This window comes from Gopherus evgoodei, chromosome 22 (assembly GCF_007399415.2).
Source record: "Gopherus evgoodei ecotype Sinaloan lineage chromosome 22, rGopEvg1_v1.p, whole genome shotgun sequence".
NCBI lineage: Eukaryota > Metazoa > Chordata > Testudines > Testudinidae > Gopherus > Gopherus evgoodei.
Window position 1 is genome coordinate 9,535,864 of NC_044343.1, and position 26,170 is coordinate 9,562,033.

Sequence of the window (26,170 nt, forward strand, 5' to 3'; positions counted from 1 at the left end):
GATGATCCAAAATTAGTCAGGATAGTTCAGTCTAAAGCAGACTAGGAAGAGCTACAAAAGGATCTCACAAAACTGGGTGACCGGGCAACAAACTGGGAGATGAAATTGAATGATAAATGCAAAGTGATGCACAATGGCAACTGGAATCCCAACTATCCCTATAAAATGACGGGGTCTAAATTAGCTGTTACCATGCAAGCAAGTGTTGGGGAGAGTTTGCTGAAAACAGCCCCTCCGTGTGTGGGGGCAGCTAAAAAAGTTAACAGCATGTTGGGAGGCATAAGGAAAGGGACAGATAAAATATCAGCTTGCCCCTCTCTCACGCCAAGGTAGGCTCTATCTTGAACACAGCCCACAGAGCGGCTCTCCCCAGCTCAAAAACCATACATTGGAACTGGAAAAGGTACAGAAAAGGGCAACAAAAATGATGACGAGGATGGAACTGCTTCCATATGAGGAGTATTAAGATCTGGCATGTTTTAGCTTGGGAAGCAAATGACTAAGGGAGGAGGGCCGTGATTGAGGGAGGCAGATCCTATAAAATCATGCTGGGTGTGGAGAACGTACATAAGGAAGTGGTATTTACTCCAGCTCCTAACACAAGAACTAGGGGTCAGCAAATGGCATTAATAGGCTGCGAGTATAAAACAAACAAAAGGAAGTGGGTTTTTTTCATACAAACAGCCAGAGGATGTTGTGAAGGCCAAGACTACCAGGGGTCAAAAAAGACCTAACTATGTTGATGAGGGGAGAGGTCCATCAATGGCTATGGGGCAGGAATGGTGTCCCTAGCCTCTGCTTGCCAGAAGCTGGAATGAGCAACAGGGGATGGATCACTTGGTGATTCTCTGTTCTGTTCAGTCCCTCTGGGACACCTGGCACTGGCCACTGCCCAAAGACAGGACACTGGGCTAGATGAACCATTTGTCTGACCCAGTATGGCCGTTCTTATGAATGGTGAACCTAGCACCATGGCTGCTTCCAGGCTGCTCCTGGAGCACTGTGGGTGGTAAACAAGAGGCTGGCAGAGAGTAACAGTTGGGGAAAAGGCCACGTACCCTACACCCTGTCTGGGCATTAAGCTGGTCTTCTGCCTCCTTAGTGTCATGATTGTAAGAGCCGTAGGCCAGGCCCCCTCCCTCCCCGGCGTGCATGTAGCACACCTGGCATGGGGGGAGGAGGGGTCACCGTCACTACAACTAATTAACAAGTGAGGCCAAACAGCTGCAGCTTCTCTAGCTTATTTACCCCACCCCTGTATGAGACGGACAGCGCCTCTGGCTGGCATTAGAAGAGGTCAGTAGGTAGCAGCTTAGGTTTTCTGAAACCAGGCTGCCATGAGGTCACGAGCCGCCCCTCAACGAGAGAGGATTTTAACCTGGCCAGGCTGAAGTGGTTTTACTGAACAAAAAAACTCCCTCTCACCTCGTGCCAGGTTTGGCTCCCGCTACCATCAGTGACCCTTGCTTGCAAGGCAAAGGCAGCGCTTCGCTACCCTTTGGGCCACGAACCAGTTGCAGCACGAGTGGAGGGAAGTTCCCCGTCTCTTCAGCCTGATCCCGCTCACTCCCAGTCCCTGCACACCGTAGCCAGGTCCACCTCCCCCCTCGGCTAGATACAGCTGGCTCAGCAGAAGGCTTCGGGGGCCCTTGCTCTCCAGTCCCCGAGAGCTGGATTAAACAGCTGGCAAAAGAAAACCCGCTGCTGCTGGAAACATCTATGCCCTGGTGCTACAGCCGTCGCTTTAGGCAAGTCCCTGAGGGTCAGATTTCTAGCCAGGCTCAGACCCCAGGAAGGTGCAGACTGAGGGCCAGTTTCACACAGAGCATGTGGCAGAGATGGGAGGGGGGAGCCCTTTTGAAAACCAGACCCACCCCCGCTCTGCCTCTGCCTCCCTCTGCGTAAGCACTAAAGGGCAAAGAGGGGCTGGGTGCCTGCACAGCAGGTCCCAGCCAGCGGAACACACCGATCCTGCTCTGGCCAGCTCCCTAGGTCGAGCCTGGTGCTGTCAGCTTCCTGCTCCCCAGAAAGCAAAACCCTGCAGGTTGGCCTTGTCCCCATCTTCCTGGCACAGGGCTCTGAGGGAAGCTGGGGTGGCTCGGCCAGGCCAGGCCCTGCCATTACTCTATTCAAAATCAATTATCCTGCCCTGAGCCTACTGCCTAGCCAGCCTCCCTCTCCTCGAGCCCTCCCCATGCAGGGTTCCCGCCTCCAGCTCCATCCCTCAAGGGAAACTCACACCAAACTTTACCCAGCTGCAGCCTGTGCTTAGAGCCCTGCCGCTCAGCCCCCGTTCCACGCCCAGGGAGAGGCCATGCTCAAGCCAGCACGATGCAGAGCAGACGCAGACCCTTCTGTCCAATTCCCATTTATTTCTTAGCGACCTCATCCCCGAGAAGTCCACTAACTCCTGAGCAACTCTACCAGGCTCTACAGAGAACCCTTGTGCCTGAAGCAATAAGATCTGGAGCAGGGGGGACACACAAACTTCCAGGACTTAAATTTAAGTCCCCTCCCCCCCCAAAAAAACCCCCAAAACCCCAAGAAAAAGCCTCTCCCTGCCCAAACTCTCTGCAGTGCACAGCTTGAAGTCAGTGGCATGGCTACAGGTGAGGGGAGGGGTGCAAATACAGCGCTGGAAGAAGAGGGGAGAGGGGGTAGGTTCCTGCTGCAGCACTGGCTTTTCCATACACCTGTTCCTATGGCATTCCCATGCACACCTACCTCCCTCCCTCCCTCCCCACCCCGGTTCAGCAGGAGCATCACAGCTGCGAGTACAGGGAGTTCTCCATCTCCGGCGGGAGCTTTGAGTGGAAGGAGGCGAGGCCAACGCCGAAGTCTGTAAGAGAAGCACAAGGGAGAACCATCAGCGCTAAGAAATTCGCCAGCTCCCCGGCAGCTGCTCGAGAGGCTGGGGCCAAGTGGGGCACTGGGTGCATGGCCTCCTAGCTTGCATGGGGCCAGCGCTCTGGCTTTACGCCCCGCTGCTGCTGCATCTCAGCGGAGCCCAGCTGGTGACCAAGAAAACCTGGTCGGGTCCAATACAACTGCCTTTGGGAGCCTGCAGAAAGGCCCAGGCCGTTATCTGCTCCAGGCACCTCGACTGATTCTGAAGCCTAAAGATAAGTCCAAGGTCATTGCAGTTTGGTAGAACCATCCAGTTGTTCTGGGCTTGTGGGTGGAGCTGGAGTAGTTCCCCTTCCTCCAAACCGGCCCCATAGGAGCGCTTTGGCCAGGACAGCTGGGCAAGGGGCAGGTTTCTTAGCCAGGGTGGAGGATGGAGTTGGTGCAGCTCAGAGACAAATGGGGAAGCAGTTACCATCAGGGGCCATTTCTCAGGCAGCTTTAGCAGTGTCCACATCTCTCCCGCCCCTGTGCATTGGGGCTTAGTCCCCTACTTAGATCAGAGACAAAGTTTTCCTCCCCACCTAAACCTCACCAAGCCAGGCTCCCTGCTTCTCCAGCCGGGGGTGGGGGTGTGTGTGTGGTGGGGATAGGGGGAAGACAGGGGACAGGACTCAGGCTCTGGGAAGGGTGTGGCTTTGGGAGGCTGGGATATGACCCACTCCTCCCACTAAGACCACAGGAACACTTGTCATGCGAAGGAATCTGGGCTGAATTCTGGGGCTCAGGGTCCCAAGATCAGCTCCAAACATCTCCTCCCACCAGCAAGCAGGGCGGATTCCCACTCCCCAGCTCCCCGCACTGGACCGCACCCATCTCTCCATCCAGCCGGCTGGGCAGGGGTGGATTCTTGTGCTGATCCTCGATGTGCAGCGTCATCTCTTCCCGCGAGGCACTGGAGTATGGGCACTGCATGCAGGTGTAGCGCCCTCGCGTGTGCTCCCACACGATGCGGCTGTTGGAGGAGTGGCCTGCAGCACAGGGGGTGGAAAGCGTGTGCATTGACTTGCTAGTGCCCTGGGATAGCAATCGCATGGCCGTCCCCTTCCCCCCCCAGAGGCATGCGCAGCTGTTCATCACCACACCAGCACCTGGGCCACGCCCCCTGAAACACACCCAGCAGCTGATGGCCGTGGGAATGGGAGATCCAAAGGCCAAGGCAGACAGCATGGTACATTGGACTGGGCTTCAGGATGCCTGGGATCTATTCCCAGTTCTGCCACTGACCAGCTGGTCCCCTCCTGCCCTTGGTCTGTCTTGGCTCTTGAGATGGTGTGTGCTTTGGGGCAGGGACTGTTTCTCTCTGGGCAGCACCCAGCAGGGCGGCCTGGGTCTCTGGTGCCTCTCGCTGCTACTGTAACGCCCCTAATACAGAAAAGGAACTGGGGGCTGGGGCCAGCGGCTGTTCCAGTTTAAGCCCCAAAGGGCAGGTCATTCCCCTGCCCAAAGCCTTCGCTTTCACACACTTGGCTCGGCTGGGGAAATCCAAGCCTCCCTGGTATCACAGAAGAACAGCTGATTTCCCACGCCTCCCAGGTTTGGCATGGGGTCCAACAGGGACAGGCCAGGCTGACACGGCTTCCAAGAGGTGCCAGGCCTCCGAGACAAGCCCTGCTCTGTACAGAGTGGAGGGGGGTAAATGGTCGGAGTCCCCAGAAACTGCAGGGCCACTATCCCTCCCCAGATATCAAGGCCAGCGCCCCACAGAGTTGGGCTGAGGGTAACAAAGCCAGCCCCGCCCAGGGTTTGGTTTAAACAAGAAGTCTTGTCCATCAAGACACCACAGCAGCTGTCAGTCCCAGACAACTACTGCTCACTGCCAGATAGATTCCCCCATCCCCAGGGCAGGCAGCACCCTCCCTTCTCAGCTAGAGGTACATCAGCAGTTTAATACCAGGCCTCTGAATTACGTCCCTTATCGAGGAGCTCGGAGGTCTCCCATCCAGTGACAACGCAGTTTTGATGCTGCTTAGCTTGCAGGCAGTCAGGGCATAGGGCTGCAGGTTAGAACGGCCAGACTGGGTCAGACCACTGGGCCATTTCACCGAGTAGCCAATGCCAGGTGCTTCAGAGGGACTGAATGTAATTGGACTAAGCCACTCAACCACAGGTATCGTGGTTGTTTCGCCCCCTGGGTGGTGCCCTTGGGCCCTCCAAAGACTAAGTGTCCCTTGCTGTCCTGTGTGACGTGGCTAATTCAAGCCCTCCCCCGACTCTCCCTGGGTTCCCCAGTTGCCAGGGCAGGTCACCCCCTCACCGCACAGCAGCACCACCCAGTGACCAGAGAGCAGCCCAAAGCCGAGAGGTGCCGGACTAACCTGAAGTCACACCCGAGCCAAAGCATGGGAGGCGTGGGCCGACGCACACACCTGCGAAGGGAATCGAGGGGCGAGACAAGCATTAGGCCTTCCCCTCCCTTGGCTGGGGGGGGAGGGAAGCGACCAAGAGGCCCTGGCTCGGATGCCAGCTGTGTCCAGCTGCAGCTGCCACTGGCTTTTCAGAACAAGGCTGACAGGACCAGGGGGCATCACTCCAGGCGCTGCGCCCGCAGGACTCGACAGACAGTTCCAGGGGGTGGAAGCGGGACAGAGATTGGGGGTGTGCGTGAGGGAGCTGAAGGGGGATTTTTTTTTAGCACCGGGAAGGACTTTTGCACTGGAGCAAACGAGAGCCAGGGACACATCCTGGTGCTCACAACATCCGCAGGTTTGTCAGGGCATTAGCTGGGCAGCAGTTGTAATAGCCTGTCGCTGGGGTGCCTCCTCCGGCCGGATCCTGTGCCAAAGGGGTCCCCAGCACAGGCCAACGACGGCCAACACGGGAAAGGGAGCGGGACTCACCAGCTCAGCACAGTGGCCACAGGCTGGCGGGAGGGAGCAAGGGAGGAACAGGCCAGGGAGGTGTCACGGCCTCGGTTACAGAACGAGAGGCGAGTTCTCCACAGGCGCAGTATCTCCGTGGAGGTTGGTGGAGCCAGTGGAGGATTCAGCCCAATACACCCCCAGGCCTTGGCAAACAGAGCAGGATAAATGGGATCGTGCCTCATGCCCCACATCTGGAGAGCCCTCCAGGAGAGACATGGATCTTGTTCTCAAGTTTCCCTATGGAGCAGCTTGTCTGTTGGGGGCGAGATGTTGGGATGAGGGGTGGAGAAATGGCCACTGGAACCCACCCCATGGAGCCTGGGACAGAGGGAATCTGGGAGCTTGAGCAAGTGGGATCTGTCTGGTTCTCAGGGTGGCAAAGGGAGGACAGGGCAGCTGGTGGGTAGCGTCCTCGGCCGGAAGTGCCTCCCCGCCCGCCTGTGGGTTCTTGCAGCAGCGGCCTGGGGCGAGCCTGGAAGGAGGTTTGCTGTAGCCTGGGGGATTCCCAGCTGAAGACGACAGATTTACCTGCTGGCCCTCTGTTCTCACCTTGACTTTTCTTCCACACAGCGTTGGAGACGGGGAGGCCTTGGCTGGGCAGATACGGCCTGAGGCGATGCTGAACCGAAGCCTGAGGTAAGCCATAGGGAGAGGGGTGCATGTAGGACAGGAAAGGCCCCGGCACCGAGGAGTGAGGCTGGCCCGAGAACCGGGTCAAGGACGACGGCCCGAAGAGAGAGGGCTCCAGCAGAGGGAACGCGTGGGAGGCCGGAGAGACCAGGGGCATGGACTCCAGGGAGCCGTGGAGACCAGGGAGACTAGTGGGGAGTGAGGCTGGCAGGGCGGAGGAGACAGCATCCATGCTGGGGAGGATGGCTTCTTTCCCCAGGTGCCGGATGACGCTCTGGAGTTTGGGCAGCCCCTCCAGCGGCTTGGCCGGGGGGTCCTTCTCCAGTCCGGAGGTAGCAGGTGGAGGGGGTCTCTCGGCTTTCTGCGCTGGAGCCGGGCTGCTGGCGCTGTCGGAGCAGACGTGCAGGTGCTTGAAGAGGGAGCGGTGGGTCCGGAAGCGCAGCAGGCAGTTCTCGCACCTGGGGAGCGACGGGAGAGGGCGAGTCCACAACGGCCCGGCCCGACCCGACCCGAGGGGAAACTGCAGGCTCAGCCGTGCAGCCAAGAGCCGAGCGAACCAGGAAGTCTCTCTCGTGGAGAAAGGAGCCATCCCAGGCACATGGCCAGCGTATAGGTCTGGGCCCAAACTCACCTGACCCTTCCCCTCCAAACTGGAGTCAGTGCTGCAGCTGCCTCTTGCCCCTGGGGTTGGCACAGCAGTGCCAGCGGCCACGTGCCCCTCTTGTCAGCTGCCACCCCCTGCTGTGCGGCCAGAGGTGCCGCCACCTTGGCAGTCACACTGCAGCATGTGCAGCCCAGCACGGTGGCTGCGGCCAGCAGGAGCAGAACAGGCAGCGGCTGCACAGACCCCGACCCTCCGAGGTGGGTCCCATTGGGCTGCAGGACTCTAGAGCCCAGAGGACAAAGCCAACACTGAGGAGGGAGAAGAACTGGCCCATTGCATCCCACAAGGGCCCCACCACAAGCAGAAGGACAGCACAGAGCGGTCCTCCAAGCCAAATGAGAGAACCCCATTGCTTGGCACACTGGAGAACAGTCTGGCGGGTGCAGTGCCCTGCCTAGGAGATCTGGGGGCTCTGGACTAGCTGGGACCAGTGAGAGGGGTCGGGGAGGGAGGGGAAGAAGGGGCCTTATTTCTGTGACCCAAAGAGGGGGAACTTACTTGAAGTAGCGGTTTGGTTTGTAGTGCACCTTCATGTGAGCCACCAGGTCCTGCATGCTGGGGAAAGTTTCCGTGCAGCCCTGCGTGGGGCAGTGGAATATTTTACCTGGCAGAAGAGGGGCAGAGGGGTCAGTGAGACACCCACAGTCAGGTCCACAACGTTCTCAGCTTATAGCGAGGGATTCTTTAGAACCAGCTATGCAATGGTTCGGGAGCCCAGCCCCTTTGACACGCACACTGCTCAGCTCTGTAAACACACACTCAGAACGTCCACAGGAATTCCTCACTTAAAATCGTCCCGGTTAACACTGTTACATTGCTGATCAGAGAACATGCTCGTTTAAAGTTGTGTGATGCTCCCTTATAACATCATTTGGCAGCCACCTGCTTTGTCCACTGCTTGCAGAAAGAGCAGCCCGGTGGAGCTAGCTGGTGGGGGCTTGGAACCAGGGTGGACCAGCAGCCCCCCCCCCCCCAAGCAGGCTATCAATTGCCAGCAGTTCAGCTGTCCCTCTCCCTACTGCCATGTGCTGCTCCTGCCCTCTGCTCTGGAGCTGCTCCCAAGAGCCTCCTGCTTGCTGTGTGGAGAGGGAGAAAGGGGGGGGGGCTAATGTCAGGGTGTCCCCCCCCCTGCTCCTGCCCCCCCCGCTTACCCCATCTCCATAGAGCAGGGGGGACATGACAGGGCTCAGGACGGAGGGAGCTTCCTGATGTACTTAAAAAGGCAATGTACTTAGAGTGGGGTCAGTGTACTTAAAGGGGCACAGGGTGTGTGTCTCTGCCCCTGTCTGCCATGCTGTCTCCCCTCCCTCCATTCGTGCTGCCTTGTAGAGTATGAAGCTACATTAACATCCTGTTAACCCTTGAGGGCTCAGCCCAGTGCTAGTTCATCATTTAGCAGTAAGGAATTCCCTGGGAAATAGCCCTCCCTCTGACTCCATCACCTCAGCCAAGCTTCACAGTCATCATTGCTGGGTACAGTATTAAAACTCTTTAAAAAAAACTTATACTGTGTGTACACACACACACACACACACACACACACAGTCTTGTCCGGTGAAAAAAAATTTCCCTGGAACCTAATCCCCCCCATTTGCATTAATTCTTATGGGGAAATTGGATTCGCTTAACATAGTTTCACTTAAAGTTGCATTTTTTTCAGGAACATAACTACAACGTTAAGTGAGGAGTTACTGCACTTGCCAAGGAGGGCAGGGGATCTTGTTATCACAGCAAGGGAAATTTCAACTCCCCCCCCAAAACACACCCCTAAAATAAGCCCCCCCAGATTAACTGGACAGTTTGCCAGTGCAGCAGCTTGGCAGCGAGTGGCTAATAAGATGAGGGGGTGTGGGAAGGGAGTTCGGAAGAGAACTGGGGGTGGGAAAGTTAGTGAATTAGCTTGTCCTCGGACAGCCAAGGGGCAGATCTGATTTAGCTCTGATCTGATTACAGTGCACATTGGTGAGCGTTTGGGATCAGGGAGCTGCTGTTTGCGAACACTTGGCTGGGCGAGTGCCGGTTCACACTGTCTGGGGTAGGGGGCGTTTGAAACACAACACAGTTTTAGAGCTACAACCTCCCATTCCCACGTATTCCTATAAAAAGTTACGGCCAGAGTACTCAGCGTCTCCCGTTGTTCCCTGTTGGGGCAACTGAGATCTGAGCGCCTGGGAGAGTCCAGCACCTGTAAACCCAGCCTGTGTCACCCTACGAGTTTGCACTCTCCCTGCCAGCCAATCAGCGGGTAGCAATACCATGCCACTTCCGTGGACAGTCACCGCTCCAACAAACACTCACATGCAACCCACAGGCTGGAGTCTCCTCACCAGCTGCTCAGTCATCAACAGTAAACCGACACTTTACAAGTAGCCCAGCGGGCTGAGGCCCCAGAGGAAGCACTGGTAAGGGATAACGAGGCCTCCTCATCTCAGGCATCCAGCCTGCCCTAGCATGTGGTGTCCTGACACCCCAACTCTTGGCAGCAAGGCCCCTTTCTCCCAGCACCCCGCTGGGATGATATGCAAGCCAGGCCTTACCCTCCAGGGACTGGGTGGGTCTGTAGTGGACTCTCATGTGATCCATCAGCTCCTGCATGCTGTGGAAGGCCAGCTTGCAGCCGTAGCTGGAGCACTGGTAGTGCTTCCCTGAAAGGAGAGAGCCACTGGAGTCATTTCTCTCCCAAGCCCCAATAGCTTCCCTGCCTTCATGTCCTCCCTCCTCCCCAGAATGAGGGCACCCAGTCCTCCACTGCTGGCATCAGAATTAGCTGGCTTGGGCACGATGCACATCACCCACCCGTGAGAACATGGCAGGCTGCCTCTCGAGCAGAGATCTGGGCCAGAGATCCTGCAGATGTGAAACATACCGGTGGCAATGGCCGTTTGCTCCCCCCACAGCATACCTCACCCCTGACCTGGTGGGATCCCCAATGGCTCATTCAGGCTGGGGTGCTCTGCTGAGATGAGCAACCAACAGGGCCAATTCACACTGAACGCAATGGTGATTTTTGTCTGATGAGCCCCACCGAAGTCATGTCATACAGGCTGCTTAGCGGTCAGATGGCAACAGTTTCCAGTCCCTATCAGCCTGGGCTCTGCTCAGACCAGAGACGAAGGGTCCAAAGCTTCAGTTCGCCTTTAGAAATATTCCATCACATCCCTTTCCCCGCCCAGCCCTTCCCACCTCTGCCTCTCTCCTGCCACTGCCTGGTCTCTCTCCCCTGCTCCAGGTAGCCTCTGCTTTCCCTTGCCACCTCCTCTGGCACTGCCCCTCTGGATCTTCTCGCTGGGACAGTTCTCAGGGCGAACAGGAAGAGTTTAGCTGATTAGCTCAGGAATACAGTGAAGGAACCTGGCCTGAACCCAAACTCCTCCCCCGTCTCTAGCAAGAATCCCAGGTTAACATTTAAGGGACAAGTTCAAGTTAGTCTCCCTAAAGAAAACGGATGAACAGTCGTGCCCTTGAATATACCTGGAGCGGTGCCCTCTGCTGGAAGAGAGTGGACCTGCTGGGATCACAGTTCTACCCTTTCCAGCCCCCCCGTGCACTGCTACTCCCATGAGCTCACCTGGGAGGGGTCTGCGTTTCGAGAGCCGCAGGTCCTGAGCTTGCGCCCCACTGCCTCCACTTCCTGTTGGGTGCGTCTGGTTGCCCGACACAGTGGAGTCATTGTAACCTGCTGGAGAGATCCAGAATTACGACGGGAGCGTGGCCACCTGAGACGAACTCCCAGCAGCCTGGCGAGGCTGAGCTGCGACATTGCCCAGTGCATAGCAAAGCGACTGCCAATACCAGGCAGAGGCCATCAGGAGCGCGTTAGGCACAGTGGGATATTTCAGCTGTTGTGCTGGTCTCCGAGTTCTGTATTTCAAGCAAAGCCATTGCTGGGGGCCACTTCCATGAGTCTCAGTGTTTGGATCCCTTTTCAGGTCCAACCTGGGTATTGGGTTTTTATGGGAACCTCTAGGTTTGTCTACCTTGCAATTCAAAATCGGCGGCTGGCCCGTGCCAGCCGACTTGGGCATGGGGGTGCTCGGGCTATGAGGCTGTTTCAGTGCGTTGGAGATGTTTGGCCTCAGGAGACCAGGATCTAGGACCCTGCAAGGTCTACACTACAATCAAACAGCCCCTTAGCCCAAGTCAGCTGGCACAGGCCAGCCGCAGTGCAGACCTCCTCCCTGAGCACGTCATTCCGGCATAGCTCTCGCCCCTAGCTTCCTGACGCAGGCTCCCAGCCTGAACGCCTCAAAAAGGGTTGTGAGCCGCACGGGGAGGGAGCCACAGCCAGGCCCCTCCACAGGGCATCTGGGGGCAAAGAACCAGCTTTTCCACTTCCCACCTTTGGAGGCCAGCAGGAACCAAGGCCTCAAGGCCATTTAAAAGCCAATGTCCAGCTCGTGCATGAAGTTCTGAAGCTCCGTTTGCTCTGGAGCAAAGACTGATCCTTTGCAATAAGCTTGTTAGCCCCTGGATCCAAGAAGGGCATGCCCCGAACATTTCTACACTTGGGCATCTCTAGCCTAGGGACGACTCCTACAGAGCACATGTAGGATGCACTTTGGAAGGCAGAATTTTTGTCGACCCAAATGGATACACTAGATCTTCACCACCACCAGGGCTATGCTACAGTCCAGACTTGGGATGGGGGCAGGGTGGTGGTGTAGGTCCACATTCAGCAAGTCTGAACAGGGTTGGAAATTTTTTCAAGTGGGAAAAGCATTTATTTCCCTGTTCTCCCATAATTCCAACAGAGAAGCTGGTGGGATCTTTCCATCATCTTAGTCTGATCCATTAAGTCACCTTTCCCCCACCCCCGGCCCCAACCAAACCTGAAAGATTTCAGAATGGGAAGACAGGGGGTTGGAAGGGAGACAGCTTGGCGCTCCTCTGTGGAACTTGAAGAGGGACATGCTGTCTTAACACAGGTGGGAGGTGACGGCCGAGACCTAGAGGTGCTAGAGGTGTGCTCAGCTGCTTCAGCAGGAGAATTCTGCACGAGTCCCACATTTGACACCTCCCTGACCAGAGCCTCATGGGGCAAACCCACACAACAGGTTCAGGTTTTGCGTTACTGTGAGCGGGGGCTTTCCACACACGCACACTGCCCGTGCCTCTTCTCTCCCATGCCAACTGCCTTGCAACCTGCATCCACCCTCCCCGTCTCCCACCGACACTTCTACTCCCTCGGAAACGTATTTACCGCCCAAGGAGAAGGAGGGCAACGCCGCGTCTTTCTCAGTCTTCAGGGCTTTGCTCTTGACGGGGCCAGGCGAGGCGTAGTGCTCGTGGTAAGCGAGTGCCGTGGCGGAGCGGGTAATGCCAGACACTGGCGAGGGGCTCTTCTCCTGGTGATGCTAAATCAGACACAAGGGGACAAGGTCAGCCATGCACAGAAAGGTCTCGTGAACGTGCAAGACCAACACCGCCCCTCCCCACCTGCCAGATGTGATGGACTCAAGCAGGGGAGAGCAGGCAGGGCCAGGCTCAGAGATGGGCAGGGAAAAGGTTCTGTATGAGGAGAGTCTGAAAAGACCAGGGCTGATTAGTCTGGTGAGGGATACAGAGCTGCACATGGCAGCGTGGCCTGTCGGAGCTGGGAGCTAGACCAGCCGCCCCCAAAAAGCAGGGTCTTTCTGCCCTCCAAAACCAGCTGCTCCTTAAAACATTTTCGTTTCCCCTGCCCTGACCCTCCGCAGGAAAAGCTGCTGGGACAGCAGTGACCAATTCCGCCCCTGCCCTCCACCTATCTGCTACTCAGCTACTGGGGTGTCTGGGTGCTAAGGAGGTAGCTTTACCACTACCTGTGGCCTCAGGACCCATGGGAGCATCAGAATTCCACAGCGAAAAAACAGGAGGCCCTCAAACAGGGAGGGGAGGGGCAGAGCTCAGAGGGAAGATATGTGAGAGAGGGGAAGACATGTTAGGGAATGGTCCTGGCCCACCAGCATTCTGCTCTCTCTCTGCTCACTCTTCCCTGCTCCTCGTCCCTCACCACCGAGGAGAGGCCAGCATGGCTGGAACAGAGCTGGAGCGGGCCAGTGGCTGGGCAGAAGGCCCTTGGGGTGGACAGGAGAGAGCGGTGCTGGGGAAGAAAAGGAAGGGGGAGTTGCTGGAGGGGACAGCTGGTGGAGGGCAGGGGGGAATTGCCGCTCCTGCAGGGTCTGGTGAAAGACCTGCCCCGACGAAGCTGGGTCAGGTGGCAGGGCCTGTGAAGGTGGAGGCTGTACAGCTCTAGGGTGACCAGACAGCAAATGTGAAAAATCGGGACGGGGTGGGGAGGGTAACAGGAGCCTATATGAGAAAAAGACCCCAGAAATTGGGACATCTGGTCACCCTATACTGCTCCCTCAGGCCAGCGTGTGGGATGGCAGCATCAGTCAGGAACAAATCACATCAAACCAACCGAATGTCCTTCTTTGACAGCGTTCCGGGCGCGGCAGATAGAGGGGAAGCAGAAGATGAGGGATCTCTTGATTTTAGTAAGGCTGTCCCACATGAGGCTCTCATAAGCACACTAGGAGTTACTATAAAAAGGGGGGTTGAAAGACCACTCTCAAGGAGTAGTGATCAATGCCAAACTGGGAGGGTGTTTGTAGTGGGGTCCCACAGGGGTCAGATCTGGGTCTGGTACCATTCAATGTTTTTATCAGTGACTTGGATCACAGAGTGGAGAGGATGCTTATTAAAACTGAAGAGGTCACAAGCTGGGAGGGGTCGCCAGCACTTTGGGGGGCAGGATTAGAATTCAAAATGACCGTGACAAACTGGAGCATTGGTCTGAATTCAACAAGATGAAATTCAGTAAAGACAAGTGCAAAGTACTCTATGTACAAAGTAGGGAATAGCTGGCTAGGTGGTCATACTGCTGAAAAGGATCTGGAGGTTACAGTGGATCACAAATTTAATAGGAGTAAAACTATAAGATGCAGGTTTGAAGAAGGCCAATATTCTGGGATGTTGTATGTAAGACACAGGAGGTAACTGTCCCACCCTACCAGGCACTGGTGAGGCCTTAGCAGGAGGATGGTGTCCAGTTCCGGGTGCCCCACTTTAGGAAAGAGGTGGACAAATCGGAGAGTCCAGAAGAGAACAACAAAAATAATAAAAGGTTTAAAAAACCTGACCTCTGAGGAAAGGTTAAAAAAACTCAGATGTTTAGTCTGAGAAAAGAAGACCGAAGGGGGGACGTGATAAGTCTTCAAACACGTTAAGGGCTGTTACAAAAGAGGCTGTTGATCAGTTGTTCCCCACGTCCACTGAAGGCAGGACAAGAAGCAATGGGCTTAACCTGCAGCCAGGAAGATTTAGGTTAGATATTAGGGAAAAAACTTTTCAACTTTCAGGGTAGTTAAGCTCTGGACCAGGCTTCCAAGGGAAGTTGTGGAATCCCGGTCACTGGAGGTTTTTAACAACAGGTTGGACAAATCCCTGTCATGGATGGTCTAGGTTTACTCAGTCCTGCCTCAGTGCAGGGGCTGGATTTGATTTCTCAAGGTCCTCTCTTCCAGTCCTGCTTTTCTAGGTGGCCAGGCATGCTGGCGGCCGAGCTAAACCCAGGATCTTGGCCAGCCTTAGCCAGAGCCCAGGATAGTCCTGAAAACCTGGAGACTCTCACAAAACTGAGCCACAGGTCTTGTCAAACAAACAAATTGGACATTGTTCTGTGGCTGGACCTCAAGAGCACATTGTAAAGGTCTTGGGGTTGAAACGCCGTGTGTTTGGCAAGGGGTCCAGCCCGAAATTCTACACAGCAACGAAACAGCCCTGCGAGCCTGAGTCAGCTGGCATGGGCCAGCTGTGGGTTTTTCCTTGTCGCATAGACCTACCCATAGTCTATGCATCTAGCCCATATCCCCATCTCTGGCATTGCAAAGTTGCAAGAACCTCCCTAAGGGACAGTTCAGGAATAATATGCCAATGAGGATGTTTTCCCCAGCCTCTGGCAGTTAGAGGTGGGGTATGCCTGGAAGCAAAAGGGCATCCCTCAGAGATGTTCTAGTTCTTTGAGCTTCTACGCATTTTCTCAGGATCCAGATCTTTTGCAGAGTACCCCAACAGGGCATTTTTAAGATACCCTGCATTTGTAGGATAGCCTGCTCCTCCCAGCCAGAGCATGCACCCAAACCCACAGTGCAAGCGCCAACAGATTGTATTGGCCTCAGAGGCGTGCACCCACCAGCAGCCAGTTTTTGCAAAGTCTTCCCCAAGTGCAGCATTGAAGACATCAGCGAGCTCAGCGTCTGCAGCTAAGTTCCTGCCAGGAGTACATAGATCGGCTGCAAAAGTCCCCTCCACCTCCCCATGGCAAGGAAAGTGGGTCAGATGTGGGAGTCACTGGCTTGATTGGTCATCTGCCCGCCAGGACAGCTGATGACGGGCAGTGCATTGTGGGAGCCTGCGTTATCTTTCTCTCCCCCACACCGCCAGGGAAATAGGCCTTCCCTCCATGGGTCCCAGCCTAAGCCTATTAGAAACAGACCATCTTGAAAAAGCCATTTTAAGTTCCGCTAGCTGCAACAAGGATGAAGCGCTGGGGAGCGGCAGCTGACAGGCAGATGGGAGCTGAGGAAGGGAACATATCTCTCTCTCTCTCTCTCACACGCACACGCGCGCACATGCACACACGCACACTCACGCACGCGTGCACGCACACACACGCACCCCCACCCACCCACCTCTGGGTGCTTTGCAGAGCTGAGGAGCTAGTCCTTGCCCCGAGAAACTCACCATCTAAACAAGGCCAAGCTGCAAAATGATATTTCCCTAAAGCTGTCGGAGCAGAACAGCTCTCTTCAGGACGGTGCTGAGATCAACCACGCCTGCAGAGCCACATCGGCCTCAGACGGTCCGGCCTCGGCCCAGTGGCTGCATTAGCCTTGGAAACTCAAGGCTGTGAACACCTCTCTCATGTCAGGAACTGGGCTGTTCCCCCACCTGCACAGGGAGGCAGCAGTGGGAGTTAGAGAACAGGGGTGTGTAGGGGACCCCATGCCATCCCATCAGTAGGCTCAATGCCCCACTTCACCCCATGGAGGGCACAGGGCAGCCCAGCTGCTTGGGGACAAGGAGGTGCCCGAGCTCCCCTTTTGCTCAGACTCTCATGCTGGGATGAAAATCAAATGCCGACACTGCTAACTACAGGGCAGATCCAGCTGGAGACCCTTGGGCCAGTCCACTCTGGGCAAAGCGCCCACCATTACAGTGCAGGATGCTGGAGCTGGATTCCTAGTTTGCCTGGGCAGATGTCCTTGGGCCAGCAAGGCTGTTTCCCCCCTTGGCATGGGCGTGTAACTAGTTCACACTGGCACATCAAGAGCAGGGCAGCACCATGGAGCAACTCACTAACTTGTTTCCAGGAGATCCTGGTGTTTACTCTGTACCAGGCCTGAATGCAGCCAAGTACCCAGGGCCAGGGCTTCCATTTAGTAGGCTGCCAGGATTTGGGAGGGTGGCATTTTGCCGCCCTTGGCGGCAATTCGGCGGCGGGGGGTCCTTCCACGCTCTGGGTCAGTGGGAGAAATTCTGCGGCGGGTCCTTCACTCACTCCGGGACCCGCCGCCGAAGTGCCCTGAAGACCGGGAGCATGGAAGGACCTCCCCACTGCAGAATTGCCACCAACGACCGGGAGTGCGGAAGGACCCCCGCCTAGGGCACCAAAAACCCTGGCGCCGCTCCTGCAAGTACCCCTCATCCCTGACCACTGGAGAGGGGGTGGTCACAGAGGTCGCTCCATGGTCTCCTCGATCCTGGCCTGCCAGTTGTGGACACTTGTCCCAGTAGGAACTGGCCTGTGACCATTAAACTCATTTTTATGCAAACCAGTAGGTAGATGAATGATTTTCGATCATTATTGCCCTGGACAGGATCTGAACCCACGACCTAGAGGTGCAAGGCTCCCTACCGCCCAAATCCCCTGGATACCCGCCACAGCCCCCTAGTATCTCATGTGTTTCTCCTCCCAGCACCCAGTGAGGTTTGACATTTGACAGATGACATGCCCATGGGCATGCAGAAAGCCTGTGGCAGAGCGAAGAATTAAACTTGCGTCTCCCAAATGGCAGGCTAGCACCCTAACCACTCCTCTCAGAAGGGCCACAGATGGATCCCACACTGCCAGGAACACCCAGGCTGCTTGCAAACCACCGGTGAGTGTGGCACCTGCCACATTCAGCTCAGTGTTGAGGCAGCTGGTATCTCACAGAACCAGACCCCCCTAAGGTGCCTCTGACCAGCAAGGCTGATGGCGGGCAGAAACCCGGTCCTGGTTTGTGCAGAGACAGCACGGTTTAAAAGTGTGCTCTGTGGTGCACAGAGGAGCCTGTTTCTCCTCCTGGCCACACTGCAGTAGAGTCTGTCAGGGGTGGGGATTCCCCAAGTGAATGCAGTCCCAGTGCAGCGACAACCATCGCAGACCGTGCCAGTGAGGGATGGAAGGGAGGACCTTGCCCCCAACAAATTAACACGTAGCTTCAAACCCAGCTGCACTGCACGGGAGTTGTCAGCAGTGGGGATTGAACCTGGAACTTCTGGTTGGGAAAGCACACACCTCACTGCCTGAGTTACCACCACCACCACTGTAGCAGGTTTATTAAACTTTGTGGGCCAGCCACCGCCCAGGCACCACTCTGACTCCCTGTCTTGGTCAGCCGTATTCCCCTCATGAATTTTTCAGTGGAAAAGTAAAAGCAACAAAGAGGAAGAACCCGGGCTAAGAACATCCTTGCGATGCCCAGCAACTTCCCATTTGCAGGTATAGTGCAGGAAAATACTTCCAGGTTATGGCTCGGTGACGTCTCACCTTCTGTTCACCACAAGCAGTTAAGCATTGGCAGGATTGGGGCTGAAAAATGTACTGATCTGAGGCTGGATGCTTAACTTTGGGGTTTGTATTTAAAACAAAAACCAACACCCCACCCCCTGTATCTGGCTATTATCTAGCTCTATTCATGAAGAGAACTCAAAGTGCTTTACAGAAATCGCTATCCTCCTTTTACAGTTGGGGAAACTGAGGCATAGAACGGCAAAGTGACTTGCTCCAGAACACCAGACAAACCAGTGGCAGAGCCAGAAACTGAACTGGGATCTCCTTCCAGTGGCCTATCCACTAGGCTGCCTTGCCTTCCTCCTAGGCCAGATGCCAATCGTATAGAGTTAGGGTGCTCAGCTTGTTCGCTTTCTGGTTTGGGGGCCTCTTTGCAGCCATCAGCAACAGTTTTATGCTACCTGCCCAATCTGTGCCTTTAAAGCCAGAAACTCCCTGGGCTTGTCTAGAGGATTCTGCTTCCAGTACATCGGAGCAGTCACAGGTCAGCACAATGAGGCTGCTGCTCCTGCTCGTTTTCTTCTCCTCCTTAGAGGCCAGGAAAGGAAGGTTCTGGGAGGACAGTCAGGGAGGAGTAAGGACAGAGCCAGGGAGCCAGTGGTGCAGTAGGCCGGGGGGCGTGTGCAGTCAGTCAGTCGGTAGATGGATATTTGGGACCCATCAGGTGCAGAGGCCTTTGGGCCCAGTAGGTCAGGTGCCTATAACACTTGCCTGAGAAGTGGTACCAAGGACAAAGGTGAGTGATCACAGCACTCCAGTTACACCGGTGGCAGCCGTAGGATGCCCGTACCTTCCTAGTGATAAAAGGAAGGCCTCTTATTGGCTAGTTTGGCTGGCAGTAGCTGGGAGGCAGGGGCCTGAGGACTACTCAGAAGGGACCCTGACACATTCCAAGCATTTCCATAAATCCCAAGGAGGGGAACAAACAGGGCATATGGTGAGACATGGGGCACCTCACAGGGCTATGCATTTATCAAGGATGCCTGGTCCCTGGACCAAACCACTGACCCCGAGTGGAACCGAGCAGGCTACAACCACCACACACAAGCCAAGGTGGGAATCTTTCAGTGGGGCAATTGGGACTTAGGCAGCTCAGAGGGTGCCTCTGCCATCCCCTGCCCTCCGAGGGATCAGAAATCTTCCCCCCGCCCCCTGCCTGCCCCTCCCAAACCCCATACAGGGGCTGGAAATTCTATGCTCTCTACACTCTTAGGCTGGGGTTTTCCCCAGGTGGCAGAAGAATTTTCGCCCCAACCCCCAGTAGGGGTCTGAGGCCCCAGCAGATGTTCGCTTTTCACACCGTGAGCTTTTAGGCGTATCTCCTCCCTTGGAAATGTAGAGGAAAGAGACACAAAGTACCATTAGCAATAGGGTCAGCTTGTGGGTCTGTGTATTTGCTATCGTCAGTTTCTGTTGGAAATTCCCCCACACACAATCTCTGCAGGGGTAATTTTTTAAAACAACAGAAGTGAGAACTACCAGGTCAAAAAAATCCCTATGTGCCAACATTCAAATGACCTCCCGGAGGTAGAAAGAATAAAAATGCTGCATATCAGACAAGTCTTAGAGAAAGTCAATCATTCAGCCCAACCCGATCAGTCCACACTGGACTCTCCCAAAGGCTGGTTTGGCTCAGTCCCACAGACATGCAAGAAACAAAGACCAACAATCACCTCCAGCGAAAAGTAACCTAAAAGCATGTAGACAATTCCACAGAGATCTACATCGAGAGATTACGAAGGCTGCATCGCTGAGTCACCTGACTGCCAGAGTGAAGTCTGCACATACAATCTTAGCTCTGCCCCTGCCCCCACTTGCGCATGTGGTTAAGTTTTCCAAGAGCACTTCTGATCTAAATCCCATTGAAAGTCAACCATGCTAGGCACTGGATGGACCACAAGTCCCAGTCCTTGCCCCCAAAGAGTTTACAATTTAAGAGAGAAGACAACAGATAGGTGGAACAAACAAGGAGCAGGACAGAGGAGGGAGGGGACAGGACAACATACTGGCACGGTCCTTGAAACATCTTATGTCTAGTCTTGGGGTAGCATGAACCAGACACACTGAAAGTCTTTGGTGTTCTAGGTTTATCCCCTATATGCTAGTAAGATGTAAGTTGCATAATATTAAATTTAGGAACAGCATGTGACTGATACAAGACTGCGTCATGACACATATACACAAAGGGACAGAGTTAAAGTTATATGTCAAGGTAAGCACAATATTAAGGTGGAGTGGCTAAACTGGGATGTTAAAAAGCACCCATTTGACTTTGGAGCACAAGTCCCACTGTACGTCAATAGGATTTGTGCTCCCAACCTCCATGCAAGTTGCACATGCAATGAGACAAGGGCTCCTCGTTCATTGAACCCCTGCTCCAAAGCTTGCTTTAGCAAATGAGAGTCTTTGTATCAGTTTCATTGGGCTTGGATCAGGCCTGAAGTGTGCCCTTCGCACCAGTGAAAAAACTGGAGCTGACTGGGACCCAGAATTCCTGGCCTATGGGAAATTCAGACATTTAGAAAAAAAAGTTATTCCAACTGGGAACGAAAAACTAAAGTTTCAAAATTTCCGACAAAACAAAAAGTTAAAAAAAAAATTGATTCAGGACCCTCAAAATATTTCATTTCGATAGCATCTAGGGCGAACAGACAGCAAGTGTGAAAAATTGGGACGGGGGTAGGGGGTAATAGGTGCCTATATAAGAAAAAGGCCCCAAAATCGGGACTGTCCGTATAAAATCGGGACATTTGGTCACCCTAATAGCATCAAAGAGTTTCTTTAGCATCATTTGATTCATTTTTACTGGTATTAAAAATCTGCATATACTAAATATACCTAAAATTAAACACTGTGTAATATAAAAAAAAAGTCTAAAGCAGCAAACTGAAGCAACTTTGTCAAAATGAAAAGTTTTGCCTTCCCCTGCCCTCCCCATCCAAAACATTACACTGACATTAACAAGATCCCACAAAACCGTCTGGATTTCAAAGGAAAACTGTTCTGATAAAAGGTTTCCCATCTAGCGTAAACCTCCAGGTGCCAAGCACAAGCGGCACAGTCACATGACGTAGCCCGCACTGACCAAACGGTTACCTTTTGCACAGGTGCTGGAGGCAAGTCTTGCATGCATCCAGCTGCAACCCCAATGCCAGTGACAGCCCCAGGAGGAGCTGGAGATGAAGGGACAGAAGCAAGTTGCACAGAGCAGTAGTTCTCGACCACAGGTCCAGGGCCCCCTTGGGGGCCTCAAGCAGGTTTCAGGGGGGCCTCCAAGCAGGGCCAGCATTAGACTCACTGGGGCCCAGGGCAGAAAGCCAAAGCCTCGCTGCATGGGGCGGAAGCTGAGCCCGAGCAATGTAGCTTCATGGGGGCCCTGTGGCATGGAGCCCCAGGCAACTGCCCTGCGTGCTATCCCCTAACACCAGCCCTGGCTTTTATCTGCAGAAAATCAGCTACTGTGGCACAGGTGGGCTGTGGAGTTTTTATAGCATATGGTGGTGGTGGTGGTAGGGGGCCTCAGAAAGGAAAAGGTTGAGAACCCCGGCCATCGAGGTTCTTAGATCTCCGTTCTGGAGCTCGAGGCCTGTTTGCAGGGGGAGGACCAGCAAGCCTCAACTTTTCTTCCATTTGAAAGCCAGAGGTATTTCTCAACGGCTCTCTACGAGCCTTATGGCCCCGAGCGCCATCGACAAGGCAGAGGAGTGGAGAAAACCCAGTGAAACACCGAAAATCCCTGTGGATTTGGAGTAAGAGGATGGAGAAAACCCTGCTGATTTGGGGTGGGGTGCGGGGGGGAGGGGAGGATAACTTGGCATAGATTTTCTCAGATTCCCCTGCTGATTTATAGCACCCCAGGTCAGGCTTCTCCATTGGGAGCAGCACCGCTCATTGCTATGGCAACAACTATTCAGCCTCCTTTCTTCAGGGGTTCGATCTCAGGCAAGGAATGAGCATCTTCAAAGCCCTACAGGAAGCAGCGAGCCTGCACCTGCGTAGTGGGAAGGGCGGGTGTGTGTGTGTGTGTGTGTGTGTGGAAAAGGAGAATCCAGTTTTCGGCACAAAATGTTCCGAGTTAAGAAAGGGAAATGGCAGCAGGGTGTTTGAAATAGGGAGATTTTTCAGATCCTAGTTCCTCACTTTGGACACTGCTTCAGCTCATCCCCAAATGGCCACTGTGTTTTGAGAGCCAGAGAAAGGCGAGAGAGAATTTTAGGCCTGATCTCCCTTGCGGTTTAGCCCCAATTTCAGCATCTGGTACAGAACAGCAAACTCCCCAAGGCCAGTTCTCCAGATCCCTGCTCCTTGTTGCACCCATTCACCCTCAGAGCAAAGCAGATGCAGCACGTGATCAGATCAGAATGGGTGTGTTTTACAGGCCCTGTCCTTGGCCCACCACCAGATCAGATCGTGACCTTGCCCTGGTGTGACTGCACCAGAGGCGCGGGGCCATGGGCATCAGGGCCATAACTCCTTGGTGTATTTCTGTCCTCCAAATCTTAACTCTTATGGTGCGTCTGCAGCACAGAGGCGGACAGCAGCACAGGCAGACATACCTGAGCTAGCACTGTTAAAAACAGCGACATAGATGTGGTGGCACAGGCTTCAGCATGGGCTGTACCAGCATGCCGGGAGCCTGGGTACACACTTGCGTTGCTAGCCCGCCTGCACGTAGCCCGTGCCACTGCGTCTTCACTGCTCCTTTTAGCAGTACTAGTGCAGCTAACGTGTGTCGACCCATGCTGCAATCCTGCCTCGGCTTGCCGTGCGGACACACCGTTAGAGTCAGGATTCTAGCCCTGAGCGCTAATTTAAAAGCCACTTTCTACAAGTATTCACCATTTCCCCCAAGAGACTTTCACTAGTGAAAGAGCTCACTAGAGCAGTTACAGCCAAAACACGGTCCGTTACAAAATAAAACCAACGTTCCTTGGGGGAGGCTGTTCAGAGCAACCACGCAGTCCTAACTAGGAGAGAAGTCCCCATTGCCACGTCTGTTAACGGCCATGGCTCGGCCCCCCAGTGCAAACACGAGGGCTCATTCACACCAGCTGACACAGAAGACATTCACGAATCCACAGCAGTGGGATAAATGGAACAAATAATCCTATTTGAGAATCTATACCATGCTCTGCAGCTAGAGGTTTAATACGATTTCTGAAACACACATTGTCACACGCAGAGATAAGAGACAAAGGGTTTGGAGCCAGGGACTCCTGATCACTCACTGCAAACATAATAAAAGAGAAGGGAGACTAGAGATACAGGAAATAAATGCTATGACAGCAGAATGGCTTTTTCACTGATCGTTCTGCTGAGCTTTCAACCCCCAGCTCTGGCGGCTGCTTGCTCAGTGTTTCCTGCTCAATCTGGAAAGCATAAATTTGCCTCAGTTAAGCCTTTTCCTTTCTTGATGGAAACAAGCAGACCAGGGATCACGGGGTTAATTACGTACACGTTAAATAAAATTAACTGCGTTAAAAGAACACTACGACTGAGCTCAAATTGCGTGAAAGTGAGATAATTCAGATCTCTCTTCCAAAGCCTCCTTGACTCACGCTCATCCCCCCTCCCACACGTGTGTTTTGTATTATCGCATGGGGCTGACCATGAACTTCAACGCCATAATCTACAGTTGGTAATGGATCCAGATGACGACACTTGTTTTTCCTTATTTGCAATATTAATATTTCAGCCTTAAACGTAGATTTCTTCCTTCCTTTTTTTTTTTTTAAATAAAAACGATGAAGAGAAAAGACAAGAACTTTGCATTTGTGATTAAATACATTCTCGGTGGAGATCGCTCTTCTTTATGAAGCATCTAACCTGTGCTAGTGAGAGGAGCACACAGAGTTGCTTTGAATCCCCTCTGCACCAAGCCATGATCACACCTGGGTGTTAATTTCGAGATCTATTCACAGGAATAAACGCAGCCGTGATGGTGGATTACAGCGTTTCCCCTGCACTTAGTTATTTTCAGAGAGGGCTGCATGTTAGAAGCCTAAATTTATGATGCTGTCCCCATTTCTGTGCCAGCTTTTAATGGCCCCTAGTCAAGTGACTTTTCCTAAGCAACCTTTTTAACAGTCCTTCTGCAAATGCTGCTTCTTTCAAATCCTTCCTCATAGCTCCCCTAGGCCAGGTCTATGCTACAGTGGCACAGCTTATGGCGCCATGGCATAGATGCTTCCTACATGGATGGAAGGGGTTTTTCCTTCGATGTAGTTAACCCACGTCTCCAAGAGGCAGTAGCTAGATCGGCAGAAGAGTTCTGCCATTGCCCTCGCTGTATCTACACCAGGCTTAGATCCACCTACCTATAGTGCATAATTTTTAAGCGCAGACCAGGCCTTAGTTTGGAATCTTTCATCACTAATCTCTGCCTATTCACACACCTGGTCATGGAAATCAAATAATCAGTCATTAGGAAACAGAATAGATGATATGATCTACCATCATCAGTAAAACCACTTCCTCTCAAGGAAAAAAATAAAAAAAAGGGGGGGTGTGTGTCCTGCTGGTACCTTAGAGACTAACACATTCATTTGGGCCTAAATGAGTTATTAAATAAAATATTTATTATAAAATATAAATAAATAAAATCTGTATGCCCAAATATGTGTGTGACTCTCTAAGGTGCCACAAGGACTCCTCATTTTTGCTGATACAGACTAACACGGCTGCTGCTTTGAAACCTTCTCCCAAGAGCCTCTCTCTCCTCTCCCCCCACCCCCCATCTGACAGTGATCTGTTGCCACTGCCCCATGTGCTAACCTGTACACTGATCTGAAGAGGAAGCCTCCTTCCATGCAGGGCCCATATTTCAGCTTGTTGGACCTTCCTATATGTCCGTACTTCACCACACACATCTGACATTACAGCAATAGGGGGACAATTCCCACCCCCCCCCAAAAAAAACACAACAAAGGCTCAAACCCCCGTTTTCCCTACGAACAGCCGCACCACCCCAAACCGGTGCAGCATCTAGCAGCTCACCCATTGTCACAGCCCGCGCAAGAAATGCCTGACAGCCACCTCCAGTTCAGGCCGCCCTGAGCCCTCTGAATACCTGTAGCATCCTAGAGCATCTGCAAGCAACCCTAGGACAACAACAGAGCCAGCGCAGGCAGCTCTGGGACAAGGAGCCAGCTAACATGTGCAGTCAATCAGGGGTGGGAGTAGGGGTGGGGGAGAGAAACTGAGGTGGTGGTGGGGGGTGTCTTTACAAACAAAGACGAGTTATAAAAAGGGGAAAGAAAAATCAACATGAAATATGCAGCTTCCTGTTAAGAAAAAAGGGGCCACTCCAGGTCCATGTGACAGATATGGGCAAGGCACAATGGGCAGGGTGAATTCTTATACCATGTTCGCTCATAATCATCCTTAAGGCAGGGGGTGGAGGGGGGCAGAATGGCTGGGCCCCCTGTACAATGGTGCCACCCGTCCCCCACCCCCAAGGAGCCAGCTGCCTGGCTCAGCTGAAAGCCAGTTTCAGTTTTCCTGAGTGCAGAAGCTGCTGGCCAGTGGGCTAGTTTAGAGGGTCCTGGATCCAAATCCAGGAACCCCCAGAACCAGGCATGGTAACCAAAGGACATACGGCCCCCTCCCCCTCGGCCCACACCCCTTCTCCCCCACCGCCCAAGGGAGCTTGACTCCCCCGCTCCACCCTAACACGAGGTAACATTTTCTCCCTTTGCAAAACACAAATGCGGTGTTTTTTAAAGGGGGTGGGGGGAATATATAACGCTACCTCCCCCCTGTTTAGCATGACCTGCTTCTCTCTTTGTGGGGGTGAGGCGGGGGAGACCCCCCCCTCCTTAAACCAGCTCCTCCAAGGTCCTCTCTTACTTTCAGCCCCTTCTAGCTCATTTCCCAGGCAGAGCCCAGCTGCCTCTGGTCAGTGTCAGGCTTCCTCGGCTGCACCGGGCTTGTTTATTTCGTGTCTCTCCTGGCCGGGACCAGGGAGGGAGAAGGGGGGCCCTCCCCCCAACACACACACACACACACACACACACACACACACACACACACACACACACACACACACACACACACACACACACACACACAGAGGAAAGGCTGCTCCTGGGTTAGCCGAGCCCACCTACCATTTCTCTGGCAGGTCCCGCAGGGGAGGGGCTTTTGTTCTGCCTTTAGATCCCCAATTCTCCCGGAGCAGCAGCGAGAGACATCAAAAGGCAAAGATGTTACATTGTAGCCATTTTATGTTAAGCAGCTGTCGCGAGACCGAGGGTGATGGGGGGGGGGAAGGGGAGGGATTTGTTA

At 53.9% G+C, this 26,170-nt stretch overlaps 1 protein-coding gene across 4 annotated transcripts; it reads right to left on the minus strand.

Moving 5' to 3' along the window:
- Positions 1–2,352: 2,352 nt before the first annotated feature.
- Positions 2,353–26,170, minus strand: ZNF414 (zinc finger protein 414). 4 transcript variants are annotated; one of them, XM_030540099.1, is made up of 9 exons: positions 25,993–26,166; positions 12,263–12,416; positions 10,631–10,741; positions 9,600–9,707; positions 7,561–7,666; positions 6,318–6,856; positions 5,223–5,273; positions 3,717–3,875; positions 2,353–2,839 (listed from the first exon to the last, which is right to left on the minus strand). In XM_030540099.1, exons 1-9 carry the CDS (start codon positions 25,993–25,995, stop codon positions 2,763–2,765), a joined length of 1,308 nt encoding a protein of 435 aa, XP_030395959.1. In that variant the 5' UTR covers positions 25,996–26,166; the 3' UTR covers positions 2,353–2,762. The 4 variants fall into 4 exon arrangements, 2 of the variants coding, with proteins under 2 accessions (XP_030395959.1, XP_030395960.1); XM_030540100.1 differs by lacking the exon at positions 5,223–5,273 and having other exon boundaries at positions 25,993–26,165; XR_003997472.1 differs by lacking the exon at positions 2,353–2,839 and having other exon boundaries at positions 3,828–3,875; positions 5,223–6,856; positions 10,631–10,738; positions 25,993–26,170.